This window comes from Lacerta agilis, chromosome 6 (assembly GCF_009819535.1).
Source record: "Lacerta agilis isolate rLacAgi1 chromosome 6, rLacAgi1.pri, whole genome shotgun sequence".
NCBI classification, from domain to species: Eukaryota; Metazoa; Chordata; class Lepidosauria; order Squamata; family Lacertidae; genus Lacerta; species Lacerta agilis.
In genome coordinates, this window is record NC_046317.1 from 15,160,322 (window position 1) to 15,177,340 (window position 17,019).

Consider the following 17,019-nt stretch of genomic DNA (forward strand, 5'->3'; position numbering starts at 1 on the left):
CCATTAGCTAAAGTGGTACCTCAGGTTAAGAACGTTTTCAGGTTAAGAACAGACCTCCAGAATGAAATAAGTTCGTAATCAGAGGTACCACTGTGCAGTTAAAAGTAAAGGACTCCTGGACGGTTAAGTCCAGTCGAATTCGACTATGGGGTGCTGGATCTCCGTTTTCAAGCCGAGGGAGCTGGCGTTTGTCCGCAGACAGCTTTCCGGGTCATGTGGCCAGCATGACTAAACCATTTCTGGCGCAACGGGAAACACCGCGATGGAAGCCAGAGAGCACAGAAACGCCATTTACAACACACACCCCTTTGGAAAACAGGAACAGTGACTGGTGCTAAAAAATTCCACCGCAAAATATGCCACTACAGTATTTCTACAATGGTCAATAATTTCAACCACAAGTAGAAGTGCAATTTGAATACAGAGGCCTACTACCTGAAATTCCTTAAATGTAGCTAATAAAGCTGTTGTCAGACTTTACTTCCCATTAGCTCCAGGGAGCACAGCCAATATTCAGGGTTATAGTCCAACAACAAATGGAGGACACCACCAGCCTTAAAGGAAGGAGCCACAAAACAAACCTTGGACCTTTGGGAATGCCCAACTTTATGCATATTCAGAGGGTTGCATCAAATCAAGCTGCAGATTTTCACTCACACAATGAAACCTCCCCTTCTCTCATCTGCAGTCCCTCGCCCCCCCCCCCCACATCCCACACACGCACTGTCAAAATCTGCTCCAAGGGATTTGGAGGCTTTCGGAAGCAGATTGGGCAGAGGCAGGGAAAGCAGAGAAAGGAAAAGTCCAATTGCAAAACCAGAACTGTGCTTGTACAGCATCAGATACCACCGAGAGGGTGGTTCTACTCTAATGGAAATCTGATTGCTATGATTGACATCCTATACCCTTTTAAAATGTGGCTCTTTTGGGGAGGGTGTTTTTGGGTTGTTGTTTTCATTTTGATTATATATATTGTGGGTTTTGTGTTGATCTTTTCTGTGAACTGCCATAATAATAATAATAATAATAATAATAATAATAATAATAATAATAATGTACACCGACTCTACGCTTACTCTGCTCTGGTCACACTGCCGACTGATGTAATCCATTTCAGTACAGTGGGCAGCATCTACATAACAGTTGCCCTGCATTAAGTTGTTCCTGCTGAAAAAGGAGCTATTGCTCAAATTGCACTTTAAGAAACTGAAGCCAAATCTGAACTGCAAGACTGACTGGTATGGGTACCCTTCACCATGTAAAGCATATTTACAAGTTCAAGAGGGGCACTTCTGCTTGTCCCTCGACACATGTCTGAGCAGTTGTTGTTTTTTGTTTGACCCACCGCTTTCCCCTGGAAAACGCACTCTTTCCTGCGGAATCAGAACCAACAGAAATCCACAGAAAGCCCATGGATTAACAACTGGCGTACAAGCTTAACAAGTGAATGACAACTATAGTCAACAAATGGATGTTGAACTTCTTTTTATCTCTTGAAACAAAGTATTTATTCAGCACACTATCATACAAGCATAACAAAACTTCAGAGTATCTCAAATTTCAAAGCTTTCAGCACATTTGAATAAGAGCTAAGCACCGATAAAGTTGTTGACTGTATTTTGATCACTCAATGCAAGATTTTATTTGTTCGTGCTTTTAAAGCCCTGCTCTTGCTATCTATAAAGACTCAGATAGTAATCCTGCAGAGTTAAGCAGCTCAACTGAGTTTAACCTCATAAATTCCATAAATTAAAGGAAATTAAAATTAGCTTGTGTACAGGCTTGCAAACCTAGTGTACATCCAGATTAGCTAACAGTGCAAAAATATTTTTGTACTATTTCTGATTATACTGAACATACTGTAAGTGGTATTGCATTCAGTTAATCATTTGAACACACCTATTACCAGACTAGAAAGTATGGTATGTCATGCAATAGATTTGAGGGAATCCTAAGTAATATATTTCTACACTTAACAGACAACACTCTGCATACACAATGATGCCCATTGGCTTGAAAGCAATGTAGTTTGCAACTTAATTGAGATGGGTGTAGATCTGTATATTACACCACATGGGAAAGGATAGAACAAAAAGGGGCTATCAAAAGATTTAGGCATGGCTGTAGAGTTAAAACATGGCTCTCTTTATCTCTGTGCCATCTGCAATGACATAAGAAAGCCATTTCAGCATAGGCAGAAGCATAAAACCTGTAATAAAAAAGGCTATTTGGAATAGTAAGTTATTATCAGCCTGAAGAGCTGCTCCAAAATCAGAGCTATTACAGTATATGCTCCCCAAACACTACTCTGCAACCAAGATGAATTTACCTATTACCAGGTTTAGGATACTAGCTATTATCATGCCCCCTTGATTTCTTTCAAGTAGCTCCAATGGAATAAGCCACAAGTGAATAATAAAGATCTTATAATAGCCCTTAAGAATTCTTTATAGGGTGGAAGGCACAGAAATGAACTCTAGCGAGTTAGAGAACTCTCATCTCTGGATAACAAAAAATAATTAACCTGACTTAATGTATCTGAGAAGGCTTTATATAAATCAGACTTTTGTGCTTCAAGAGTCAGATTAAAACCATATATTTTTAAAAGTATGTAGATATTGTCTCATAAGTACCTACTGAACATATTTAAATCTGCACGGGTCTTTTTGAGATGCTCAATGTATTCCGCTTGAAAGATGTGTGAAGTACTTACAGTGCTTAGTTTGCTGGAGGTAATAATGATGCGTCTCTCGTGCAACATGCTGGCATAAAGTTGCAGCATGTTGTTCACATCCACAGCAACAAAATATTCAGTAAGATTTCTCTGTTTAATAAAGAATAAGTACTGTTAACACATTAATAGTGGTAATTGAGTGGAGCATAAACTTATAACTACCAATTTCCCTGCTGAAGGGGGATTTTCCCCCCCATCTCGTTAAAGAAATATGTCTGCACAATAAGCATCTTTAACTGAAATTCATCACCTTGTTATCATTTGCAATATTAAAAACTGTGCTTCAAAATATTCAGATTTTGTTTTTTGAGCAAGGTTGCCCTCACCAGTTTTTTAGTTTAGCTTATTAAGCATAACCACTTCTTAAACATTCATGCCTGCAAACACACACACACACACACAGAATGAGAGCGATCCTTGCATCCACTGTGGGCAACTGATTGTTTTAAATTACATAAATGGATATACACTAGTGTATGCAAATCCCCAGCACTATGGAATTGAAACAGTCTGTGAAGAGAGAGAGCGGCGGGTGTTGGGATGTGTAAATGAATTAAAGGAAAATAAAGCCATTGAAGAGAGAGCTGAACCAGTTTATTTTCAGGTTCTATTCAGCCTTATAATTCAGTAAATATGTGATAAATATCCCATCTTAACCCCATATAAATCTTACGAAACTTACACTTTCAGGTACTGTTGGTAATCCAGTTAGATCAGGAGTAATGAAATACGACTGCTGATCAAGGAAAGGAAAACAAAATAAAACAAAACACAGAGTTATTGGTCCTGAAAGTGATAGCAGTATTATAAACTGCTGTTTATGTAGGCTAGTTAGCTTTTGTTCTTGTGGCAGAATGACATGATTAGTAAAGTAATCAGGAGCACCAGCTAGTTTGATTCAACAGACCACAGGCATGAAATACCCTTTTCAGAAAAGTGTTTGTTTTCTACTGAAATCAGTTTTGCTAATTCCTGGAGTTAAAAAAAAACACACAACAGCGTATATGTAGAGCATCATCAGTGTTAAAGAGATTGGGCAGAGGCAGGAGGAGAAAAAATCAGGAGAGCAGGAAGAAAAATAGAAGGGATTATACATTCAGTTGCTTCTGTAGCTGCTATTGCCCTAGGCAGCAGTCACCAGGTCCCTACCTGCACTATACATTTAAAGCAGTATCATACCACTTTAAACATGTCTTCCCCCAAAGAACCCTGGGAACTTTTGTTTGTTACTGGTGCCAAGTATTGATAAAGCTTCAATTCCCAGAGTAGTTTAACAATCATAAGGAGATGGAGGGGTGTGGCCTCATATTCATAAAGTGAAATAACAAATCCTGCATTCCTAGCCACAATTTTCTTCTTGTATCTCCCTTGTTCATAGATTGGCAGCTGGTCGGGGGGGGGGGGAGCCTGTACTCCTCACAGGGTTGAATATAGCCTTGGGCTTCCAGTTGCTGATTGTTACAGAACTGGGTTCATTCTGTTAAATATTTACAAGCAGGTTGCAAAACAACCCAAGTCCCCCCCCCCACACACAATACTTTATGAGAAATGTAACTTAACAAGGTTCTGCATGCATATTTTAATGTGATCCGCAGGAGGTGTCAAAAGCTTCACTAGTCCACAAGCATGGACAATAAACACAGTGTATGAGGGTATGAGGCCTCCAGCTGACAAACTGGCTTTTAAAAAAATGTTTTAATTAAAGGTTTTCTTGGGTTACAAATATACATTGTCTCTATTTCTGACACTAGTCACGATCACCATGAAGGTCAAGGAGAAGTGGCCCACCATTGTATGTCGGGAAAGCAATTCCTATTCTAAGGGAAAACATTATGGGATTACCAATATGGGCAGAAATCACCCCATGTCTGTTCCTATCAAGACAATGGGAGAGATTAGCAGGTGAGGATTGACTAAAGTGAGGGTTGGTCCAACTTGAAGATCCAGAAACCACAGGAAACCTAAGTGTGTAAGGTCTGCCTCTTCCATACTCTCATTCACCAACTGCCAATTATTGGGAACAGCTGACCTCTGATGATGCCTCTGATGATGGGGGATGTGGAAGTTGCATTTTTAATTGTAGCACTGCTGGAGGTACATCCTCAGCACAATCCCATACATGCCTACTCTGAAGTCTTGTTGAGATCAATGGGGCTTACTCCCAGGTGAGTAGGTAAAGGATTACAACCTCCGTCTACAAATTAAACTCAGGTTATATGAGAAAACGAGCATCACAGAAGCTCTTAGCTAGCCTCATAATTGTGAATGGGGAAAATGTTACAAGACTAAGACCATATTAATGGGATCTAGAATTTTGTACTAAGGACCTGTGTAAGTTCATTTATAGCTACTTGTTAAAGTAAGGTGTTTATGCCACTAGGTCTTTATTATCCCTGTCCAATTATAGCCTTATTGGGAAAATCTGACAACTAACAAGTTTTTCACATTCAGAATTAGTTGATAGCAAAATAAAACACAAGCAATGGTAGAAAAAGAAAGAATCAGCAAAAAATGAACAAAAAACAATTACATTAGGAATGTTTTTTAATCCAGTACATGCATAGAATGACAGAATTGATATAACATAGAAAAAGGATAAATTCAGATATTGTGAAACCAATAAAGCATCCCAAATTCTGGAAAATATTTTCTGTTTACACTATTCTTAGATTTAAAATGTTTATTTGAAGATGGAGGGGGGAATCCCAAGGGTGCCAAACCCTTAAATGTATTTAATTTTCAACCTGACATTCTTCTTCAGGGATATTTACAAAGCACGACATAAAAAAAAAGTCAGACGATCTTCAGATAGTCGTCACTAGCAAAAATAACTATACTTTCATATTATCTTTCACTAGTTGGCTTAAACACTTTTAGGGTTTTTTGTGGGGGGGGAGGTGAAATATAGGATTCTTTCCCATCATCACCACCACCTTTCTCACTTTTTGGTGGGGTGCAGCCCTTCTTTTTCATTTTGGTGGCTAATTATTCAAGGAGCTAGATTCAGTCATTAAAAAACAAAATATTCAACCCCTGCTGAGAAATTAAGATAAAAATGGCATGTACCACTGAAATATCAGTAGAGATATGATATTAAGGCATTGCTCACATGCTGCCAACAGTGCCAAGTGTAAATATATTCAGTGAAAATAATACATTTTTTATTCCTGTTCTACAAAGAGCGCTTCTCAGAAATTTGTAAACAGTTGAAAGGCATAAAAAATATTTTTCAAAAGCAAAAAGTCAGTAAGAATAAACTATTGTCACTCTATTAAATGTAAAGAGGATATTTAGCATACAATTTGCACATATACTTCCAATTCTGGTTTAGTCTAAACAGAAAATACATTCAAGATTTTTTTTTTTCTTTTATACCAGAGCCGCAACACAATAATTTCTCAGGGGACATTTATGAATCACTTGCAATCAACAGAGACATCATTTGGCAGGCAATTATTTCTTTCAAGAGGGGCTGTGAGTAGCCAGAGCAGTTTAAACTCACCGCCATTAAACATGGTTGATTTTTCAAAACTTGCTCACTTGCAAAAAAGATCTCGTTGTTCTTTTTCCAATATGAGAGAGAAAGTTGAACAAATTCATGTTTTGAAACCAAAGAACTGAGTTTAACTTGCAAAGCTGCACTTTTCTGAAGTAACTTGACTCCATTCTCATCATGTAATGTTTCAAAGGCAAAAACAAACAGCTCAATCAATCTACCTTGTTGTTTTCAAACTTTACAATATAGGGCTTTTGGTTTGTAAGGTGTTGGGTGTGTGAGGTCATTTTCTGTTTTCCTTTGCAGAAGAAACAGAAATGGGAATACCAAAGATGAATGAGGAATTATCCCAGCAACAGATGGAATGCCAAAGGACTGAGCTATGTATTGGGCACATATTCAGGCAAATATTTGAAATCCTTTCATTACATGCAGAACTGCACATATAATTTAAAACTGTGCATAGCAATCAGGATCAGTTTTGTTTTTTTAAACAATCAGTGACGATATGCTAGGAACAGAAAGATGCATTAGCAATTAGCAAAGTATGATATCCGTTGCATTAAGTTTAAACTTTTGTGTTCGTAAATGTCCATATCTTTGCATGTATACTCTTTATTAGCTGTGTGTAACATGGATTTTGAGTTTGTTCCGCAACAACAGTACTCCACATCATGAGTACTGTGATTCTCAGTTCCTGCTAGGTGCAAATTTTCTTAATGAATATCCAACTTTGCTTCCATGCTGGTTCTGGTTCATCCAGCCAAATGGCTGGTTACAGAAAGTTCCATTTTCAGAGTATTTTATGTAAAACTGGTGTTGATGTGTGAGCCTCAGAGAACACAGCTTGGCATCCAGATCCCCAGAGGAGTATATGGCAGAGACAATTAGAAGGGGGAAATGTTTTTACTACAGCACCAAGCTAATTTATTGGACTGACTGAGTGCTGTCAAACATGGCATTCCAGACTGCCAGCTTTTCAAGCACTTCTCAAAACCTAATTATGTAACGTCTATTAGAATTTTGCAGATGATCATTTTTGTCTGAAGAATTTGTGCATCAACAAAGCTAGTGTCCATGCCCTACCTGCATCCCCGAGCAAATTAAAGATTGGTGGCTTGCAACATAGTGCTTGCTAATACTGTGCGCCATGTGATTATGTGTGTAGAACAAAAGAAGGGGAGGGCATTAAAGTCTACTGATATTGATATTGTTTTTATTCTGGATTGTATCCAATGTTAGTCCTACTCAGAGTAGGCCCACTAAGGTCAACAGACCTTACTCACATAGGTTTATTAATTCATATGAGTCAAATCTATATACAACTTTTTTTTTCTAACCCACCCACCCTTCAACCTTAAGGCTCCCGGGGTGATCCACAAACAATGCATTAAAATGCAACACAGCAACATCACATAACAACCATGAAACCAACATAACAGTTCACAAGCAGAAGAAACAAATTAATTAAGACAGTCATCTCCATAAGTCTTAAAGAAAGAGTGACATATTGACAATGAAAAACAAGTAATGGGAGCGACAACAGTTTCTCCAACAGGAGGAAGTTCTACATCCAGGGTGCCATAACAAGTATGTGTGTTAAGGTTTCTAAGGGAGATATGCCAGTGAAAAAACAGCAAGAAGTATTTTAAAACAGGTCTAGCTAGCCCATTGTCATCACATAGTGGATGTCAAAACACAACCCAAACAAACAGGCATGGGCTTTTTTATTAATATATTGCCTTCTCATAAAATATCATATAAAACAAAAACACAAACATTAAAGACAATGCAAAACAGTAATTCAAATAGGAACAAGAAAATCTGGAAAATCAGGCAAGGAACCATGGAGATACTGAATCTGTGTCATCTATCCAGCTTGGCGACAAGGACTACATTTCTGGGAGGTCGTGTTCAAGTGAAGGCTGTGGCTATTACTCATTCTACCCCTGCCTTCTCCAATCTGGTGCCCTCCAGACGTTTTGAACAACAACTACCAGCAGTTAGCATGTGCAACCCCTAAGTCATATAAAGTCTTCATTGTGCAAGACTGTATGTTTGTCCATAGCTCCTAGAAAAATAGAGCTCCTTTCTGTGGTACAACAACTGAAGAGTGCTGTTCTCCTGGCCATGTCCATAGCACAACCTTTTGGAGCTACCTGCATCTGGTCTTCCAAGTCAAAGATTTGAAATGGAAACGAAGAAACTTGCGACAATTAGTCTAGTGTCTAGAATAGCAGGGGATCCACACTTGGGTCAAACACAGGTAGGTTGTGACAATAGCCCCAAGCATGTAAGCACAAAAAATGGGGTAAAATATTCGCTCATGTGTGGCATTAAGGGCCATGGGGAAAACATTCCCAGATATTGAGTTGGGGGAATGTCAAAAGCCACATTAACAATCCCTTAGCAAATTCCTGTGCCTTCTTGGGGAGATCTGCCTTTCACTTTGAGAGATGTGAGAATGTAATTTGGATACTTTATCATGGCACCAAGCTCCCCAACTTATGCAGAGTAAATACAAAGGGCGGTTTTTGTTGCTGATTATTATTAATTGGCATGAGACTCTGTAATGAAGACAATACCTACCAAATTTAAGCTGATCGGAGTATTTGCCGTTGGCACAGAATGAGTATACCAGGTTTCTAACAAGTCATTCAAGTCATCTTCCTATAAAAAATAAGATTTTAAAATGTTTATTCAGTAGCTATATAAACCATGGTCACCATAATTCAGTACTTCAGATATGTAAGGTAAAGTTAAAGGTAAATGTACCCCTGACCATTAGGTCCAGTCGTGGACGACTCTGGGGTTGCGGCGCTCATCTCACTCTATAGGCTGAGGGAGCCGGCGTTTGTCCGCAGACAGCTTCCAGGTCATGTGGCCAGCATGACTAAGCCGCTTCTGGTGAAACCAAAGCAGCACGGAAACGCCGTTTATCTTCCCGATGGAGCGGTACCTATTTATCTACTTGCACTTTGACGTGCTTTCGAACTGCTAGGTTGGCAGAAGCAGGGACTGAGCAATGGGAGCTCACCCCGCCACGGGGATTTGAACTGCCAACCTTCTGATCAGCAAGCCCTAGGCTCTGTGATTTAGACCACAGCACCACCCACGCTCCCCTTCAGATATGTACACCGTAACAAATGAATTCGAAAACTCCAAGTAATTTAAACCAGTATCTGATTTCTCACCTCTGTAAATCCTAATGGAAGCCCTGCTCACTCTCTGATTTTACTGCTTTTCTAACTGTGGCCCCTCTGGTCTACTCTCCCCCTCAATCTTCTGAATAATTTCTTCTCCCACACCTGAACCTTCCTACTTTTCTTGTCCTGCTTTCCAAAGACCATGCTTCTTCTACCTCCTCCTTTCCCAGGCCTTTATTTCTGCCCCATTTCTTCCTAGGAATCACATTGAAAGTATGTATAAAACAAATCACATATTGTTCTACTTTTATCCCATTATCTGGGCAGCAGGTTAAAACGACCCCAGTTCCCCTATCATTTATTTCTATAATATCTATTCCAATAAAGCAAACCTTATATAAGTCATTCCAAAATGTAATGAAAATTGGTACATAACTGTACAAAAACAGATAAGCAATTTTCAGTGTCAATATTATAAGAGACAGAGTCCTAGTTGGAACTAGAACAACAAAGCTTGCTAGCATCTTGAATGTTTGCATTTATATTCTGTGAACGCATGCCAGAAATCCATCATCTCTCCAACTTGGATAGCTTTAAAAGAGGATTAGACAAATTCATGCAGGAGAGGGCTATCAATGGCTACTAGCCATGATGGCTATGATCTGCTTCCAGCAGCGCTTCTGAATACCAATTGCTCAGATCATCAAAATTATAGCAAAATTCCAGCTTAAAATGAAGAAAGTAGGAAAAATCACTGAGCCAGTAAGACACAACCTAAATCAAATCCCTTATGAATACACAGTGGAAGTGAGGAACAGGTTTAAGGATTTAGATTTGGTGGACAAGAGTGCCTGAAGAACTATGGACGGAGGCTCGTAACATTATACAGGAGGCAGCAACGAAAACCATCCCAATGAAAAGGAAATGCAAGAAAGCAAAGTGACTGTCCAATGAGGCCTTACAAATAGCGGGGCAGAGAAGGCAAGCAAAATGCGAGGGAGATAGTGAAATATACAGGAAATTGAATGCAGATTTCCAAAAAATAGCAAGGAGAGACAAGAGGGCCTTCTTAAAGGAACAATGCAAAGAAATAGAGGAAAAGAACAGAATGGGAAAAACCAGAGATCTGATCATGAAAATTAGAGATATGAAAGGAACATTTCGTACAAAGATTACCATAATAAAGGACAAAAGTGGGAAGGACCTAACAGAAGCAGAAGACATCAAGAAGTGGCAAGAATACACAGAGCATTTATACCAGAAAGATATGGAGGTCTCGTACACCCCAGGTAGTGTGGTTGCTGACCTTGAGCCAGACATCCTGGAGAGTGAAGTCAAATGGGCCTTAGAAAGCACTGCTAACAACAAGGCCAGTGGAAGTGATGATATTCCAGCTGAACTATTTAAAATTTTAAAAGATGATGCTGTTAAGGTGCTACACTCAATATGCCAGCAGGTTTGGAAAACTCAGCAGTGGCCAGAGGATTGGAGAAGATCAGTCTACATCCCAATCCCAAAGAAGGGCAGTGCCAAAGAATGCTCCAACTACCGCACAATTGCGCTCATTTCACACGCTAGCAAGGTTATGCTTAAAATTCTACAAGGCAGGCTTAAGCAATATGTGGACCGAGAACTCCCAGAAGTGCAAGCTGGATTTCGAAGGGGCAGAGGAACCAGACACCAAATTGCAAACATGCGCTGGATTATGGAGAAAGCTAAGAGAGTTCCAGAAAAACATCTACTTCTGCTTCAATGACTACGCAAAAGCATTTGACTGTGTTGACCATAGCAAATTATGCCAAGTTCTTAAAGAAATGGGAGTGCCTGATCATCTCATCCGTCTCCTGAGAAATCTCTATGTGGGACAAGAAGCTACAGTTAGAACTTGATATGGACTAACTGATTGGTTCAAAATTGGAAAAGGTGTATGACAAGGCTGTATATTGTCTCCCTGCTTTTTTAACTTACATGCAAAATTCATCATGCAAAAGCCTGGACTGGATGAATCCCAAGCCGGAATTAAGATTACTGGAAGAAATATCAACAACCTCAGATATGCTGATGACACAACCTTGATGACAGAAAGTGAGGAGGAATTAAATAACCTTTTAATGAGGGTGAAAGAGGAGAGTGCAAAATATGGTCTGAAGCTCAACATCAAAAAAACTAAGATCATGGCCACTGGTCCCATCACCTCCTGGCAAACAGAAGATGAAGAAATGGAGGCAGTGAGAGATTTTACTTTCTTGGGTTCCATGATCACTGCAGATGGTGACAGCAGTCACAAAATTAAAAGATGCCTGCTTCTTGGGAGAAAAGCAATGACAAACCTAGACAGCTTCTTAAAAAGCAGAGACATCACCTTGCCGACAAAGGTCCATATAGTTAAAGCTATGGTTTTCCCTGTAGTGATGTATGGAAGTGAGAGCTGGACCATAAAGAAGGCTGATCGCCAAATAATTGATGCCTTTGAATTATGGTGCTAGAGGAACTCTTAAGAGTCCCATGGACTGCAAGAAGATCAAACCTATCCATTCTGAAGGAAATCAGCCCTGAGAGCTCACTGGAAGGACAGATCCTGAAGCTGAGACTCCAATACTTTGGCCACCTCATGATAAGAGAAAACTCCCTGGAAAAGACCCTGATGTTGGGAAAGATTGAGGGCACAAGGAGAAGGGGACAACAGAGGGCGAGATGGTTGGACAGTGTTCTTGAAGCTACCAACATGAGTCTGAGCAAACTGCAGGAGGCATTGGAAGACAGGAGTGCCTGGTGTGCTCTGGTCCATGGGGTCACGAAGAGTCAGAAACGACTAAATGACTAAACAACAACAACAACAGGAGGGAAGAGGGTTCATGTGCTTGAATCCTGCTTGCTAGTTTCCACAGGCAACTCGTCGGCCACTGTGAGAAAAGGATGCTAGACTAGATGGGCCATTGGCCTGTTCCAGCAGGCTCTTCTTGTGTTTTTAACAACTGAGTGCATGAAGAGAGAATGATATCATGCTCAATGCCCCAACCTCCTGACCTTCAAGTGAACAGCCATTGGTATGAACTGAACTTTTGTGCAGAGAGAAAGTTGCACAGATATTCTGGTAGCTCGTATGTACATAGGCTGCATTTGGTGAATGTGTGAAAAGAGTTCATTAGACTAACAGTCAACACATTGGTGCATTTTCAACACAGTGGTAAACCCACTCCAGTATTTGCTTGTACAAAATAGTAACCGTCACCTTTATAACTAGTTGGCCCACTTTCCATTCCACTACCATGCTATTTAGATGACTGATATAGCCATCATTTTGGTCAGTTCCATCCACTTAGGCAAGTAGGTTATTTCTTTTTTAAATGCTACCCTGTCAAGATGGGTGGAGTACAGATATTGTTGTTGTTGTTGTTGTTAAATTTGTAATAAAATTTATATCCCGCTTGATTGTTAAAAAAAAAAAAACCAAAGCCCTTCAAAGCGGTTGTCATGCCAAGAGAAAGGGATGAAGCTTGCAGTCACACACAAGTAGAGCTTCACACATCGTGGGAGAAGAAATCCACAACACATTAGGAACTAATGGGGGGGAGGCACAAATAGAAGAATAGACTGCATGATCTTCATCCTGAGTATACATACTATAACATTTTGTTGCATGCATGCATCCCATGGTCGCTGCCCAGGGTGTGGTGCAAACTCACCTGCCACTTCCGCCCCTGGGTCAGCCTTGACTGGGAGTGGGGATGGAACTGCCAAGTCAGCACCGGGACGGGCAATGCTGCTTCTCCGACACTTCCTCCCCTGGGTCAGGCTTGACCTAGGAGCGGAGCTGTGGTCAGGCACAGGGCGCGCAGCCCAGCTAAGGAGAGAGGCGTCAAGACTGCCGACTCTTCCTCTAACAAGCATATATTTAATAAAGAAAACATAAAATTACCTGTCCTTTAGACAAATAATCTGCCAGCGTATTTAAAAGTTTGTAGTACACCTCGAACCATGGCAAGTAGCTGAAAAGAGAGACACAAAAGCTTTTATATAAAAAAGGAGAAACACAATATGTAAATCATTTCATCACGATGCACTTTTTGAAAGCGTTCAAGCAAGATTGAACAATAAAGTTTTAGATCTAAGTAGTTCATAAGAAAAAAGTGTATTGACTTGATCCTGTAAAACAAAATAAAATGTATCTAACTTTTTTCTCATTTGTAAGAAAATACTTAAAAGACAGTACATGGTGATGGCTGTGGGTTTTTGTTTTTGTTTTGTTTTGTTTTTGAAAAAGAAATTCTTCTTGGTTTGTTTAGCTTTTCCTTAAATCCTCAAGAGGGCATTTGATACTTACCGGTACCATTCATTAAAAACACATCACAGCAAGTCCACAAAGCTTGGATGCAAAGGGACAAACTTGATACATTATGAAAAACAAGCACACAGAAATATGTTTTATACACATACACACTAAAGTAGGAAGAATGAAAGTTTCCAGCTAATTGCATATTGAAATACTAGATACTAGAATTATTTTCCTTTCAAAGCTGCAAAGACTAACAACAGCTACTCCTATTTTCAGAAACTGAAAAATAATGTTTAAAAAACAAAACAACAGCTACCATTAACCTACAACTGTTAAAATGACAAAAATGCTAGATGCAGATAATATAGATCCATTATTTAAATACATTATATACATTAGCATTCAGAGAGGAATATACCTATCACAATTATAACGGAGCCTTTGGCAACCTGCTCTAGACATTTTCACCAGCTTAACTATATATATGACTGGTATAACCATCTCCACCATGTGCAGAATGATGTCACTCTTTGTAACTTAAGAAGGGTCTGCTGGATCAGGCCAAAAGCCAATATAGTCCAGCATCCTGCACTCACAGTGGCCAACCAGATGGCTGTGGGAAACCCACAAGTAGGACCCAGACACAAGAGCACTCCCCCCCCCCGTTGGTTTCCAGCAACTGGTATTCAGAAGCATTACTACCTCTGCCTGTGGAGGCAGAGCACAGCTATAATAACAATGTGCTGTCATAGCTGTGGGTACCCAGATACACACAAACATTCCTCGTTTCTCAATAAGGAGCACTACTACATGGGGGCAAGTGTACAGCCCTGCTCCCAGATTACCTTCTACCAATATAAATAATATAGTTGGCATCCGTCTATCTTGAGAAACAATGGAGTGTGCCTCTGGGGTTGAAGTCAAACCATTGGAGAATCACAGTGCCTGCTGTGGCTGCTGAAACCCAGTAACTCATTACTGCTGCCTCCCACATTGTTTTTGCAATGCACCAAAGTGACTTCTCCAGGGTGCAAGCCTGGACAGTGTGTATGGAGTCCTTGGGCTGCCCAGATGAGAAGACCCCCCCTCTTGGCTTCCCTGATATGGTCCAAAGGAAAGCAGAGCAATACATTTGGCTGCAGGAGCTGCGAGAAGGAGACATGCAAGACGCCATGTGTTTATGTACATATAAGCATGATGCTGCCCAGCCAGGAACAGCTTGACTCTGTCTTTCTTACCCTATACATATCGACTTCAATACAAACTATTGTGAATGAAATTCTGCTCATGCAAGAGGACTTTCCTGTCTCCCCCTTCCTACTGAAGCTCCCATAGATCTTAACCTTTTCTTCTTCCTAAATTAAGCATAACAACTATTGTGGAAGACGGTAATGTTTATCCTCTGAACCTAAACTTAGGAACTTTCTTACTCACTTCAGCATATGCCACAGTTAAGGCAGGAATAATTATTATGCTACACAATAATACAGCTGAGGAGAGGAAGCCAATTAGGATTTGGTCACCTCTGTACAGTGCATAACACAGAGAAACCATGAAAAAGCTGGATTACAAAACTGCCTTAATCAGTATCTCCTAATTTCAATAATTCAGAGAGTGCTTCAACAAATTTCCTGCCTGCCATGTAAAGCACAAAATCTTTAAAATGACATCTGCAGAATCAATCACGGATGTGGAAGTGTTATGCTTTTAAAATGCATTCAGTCCTACCTAAAGAGTGGCCCTTACCTGTCACATAAACAACGGCAGCATATATTTCATTGCTAATTAAAAACGTATTTAGCATATTCTTTTAATCCAAGGAGCCACAAGGCAGGCGCTCAGGCTTTCATTCAAAGTCATTCTTCAGCTTTGTTGCACTAAGTAGACTTCCACCTCGCTTGCGCTTCCACTACAGTTCTGATAAAGCTTTTATATTCGCAAGTCAAAGGTTAAATAAAGGAAAGGAAATGTTTTCTGTCAAACAGTCAGGTAACCACTAACAGTCCTGAACTATCAGCAGGAATCTAACTTCTAGTAATCAAATAAAACTAAGGAAACCGCCTTTCCGTAGCTAAATGTCTAATGTCTAGGGGCTACTTTCTGTCTGGAAAATTGACACAAAATGTGTAAAATTGAAACATTCTGCTTCTGAGGGATTTGCCTAAAGGAAGAAGGGGGGGGGGGAGAGCTTCAAGCACAGTCTGAGATGAAGAACTACAAAGGCTTCCCAAATAAACCTGTCTACCTTATTAGAACATTTCGTTTAGAAATCTAGGTGACAATTTTACAGTCATAAAATTTCATTAATCAAATCCAAGGCTGAAAATTTTAATGAGGCCGTCTGCATTTCACAGGATGCATAAGGTCAGCTAGAGACACAGACAGTAGTTTAACAAAATGAACCCAGTCAAATTATTTCCATGCATTTAGGAAGATATATACCTGGTTTCTTACGAGAGGGAGTATTAACAAAACAAAACAAAAAATACCCCAAAGCATACTGTTCTTTAACACATCAAAGTTAACCCAGATATTTACACTGGAACTCTCAAGTCTGCACCCATCATTAACGTGAAAAATTAAATTTAGACAGCAAATTTAGCATAGCAAAACGTTTGTTAAACAGGACTTGAGACATCATTTTCAGCCTAAACAGTGAAAGGCAGATTAACGGTTCTGTAGAAGCCTCGGCAACAGCAGGAATCCAGACTGTGAGCTCCACAGAAGAGGCAGACAAATGGAAAATACTATGCTGCAAAGCAACACAGAGAAAGCCTGCAGAAAGTTCTAGCCACCTCTTGTGCTGTTTAAGCTGTTTATATTGCCATTTTGTATCTGTTTGCAGTCTTGCTTCCACTTTAGTAGCTGCAATGGGGGAGAGCAAAATGATTCATCTTTCTTCTTCTTTTCCAACTATAAAGGTATCGAGCACAGATATTGATAAAGACCAAAGCGACACATGGCAGCCATTTTTAAGTGACAGAGTCCCAGGCGAGTTATATAGTGGTCTATGAAAATAGTAGCCAATAAAGTGAACCTGGTGCAATAAATTTGCAACATATTGTGATTTTTCTTTACCCTTCCAAAAAAATAAATACATTTTTCTTCCCCAAAACAGTGTAGATCACCCGACCCCACTCCACTCACCATTCCCCCCTCCCCCTCTTTAATTCCTAATTGTTTAAACCAATTCATGAACCAAGAACTTATACATTGACCACTATCAAAGAAACGTATGTTGTAGATATATTTCCACATTTATTATGCTATTTTTGTGTTATACAAATGACATGAGAAAACTTGGTATACTAATTTGTGCAACATTATTCTTGTTTATAAAACCCAATAAAATAAAAATAAAAAATGG

The 17,019-nt window shown here is 39.7% G+C and overlaps 1 protein-coding gene across 3 annotated transcripts in view; it reads right to left on the reverse strand.

Annotated features, from left to right (window-relative positions):
• The window catches only part of DENND1B (DENN domain containing 1B), a 171,492-nt gene that overhangs the window by 73,358 nt on the left and 81,115 nt on the right, over positions 1 to 17,019 (reverse strand). For 2 of the 3 annotated variants that reach the window (XM_033151420.1, XM_033151419.1), the window contains exons 6-10: positions 13,296 to 13,365; positions 8,820 to 8,900; positions 6,237 to 6,296; positions 3,417 to 3,470; positions 2,714 to 2,824 (exon numbers count right to left, since the gene is read on the reverse strand). In XM_033151420.1, coding sequence (XP_033007311.1) covers positions 2,714 to 2,824; positions 3,417 to 3,470; positions 6,237 to 6,296; positions 8,820 to 8,900; positions 13,296 to 13,365 — 376 coding nt within the window. The remainder of the gene's footprint in view (positions 1 to 2,713; positions 2,825 to 3,416; positions 3,471 to 6,236; positions 6,297 to 8,819; positions 8,901 to 13,295; positions 13,366 to 17,019) is intronic. The other variant, XM_033151421.1, reaches the window with a different exon arrangement.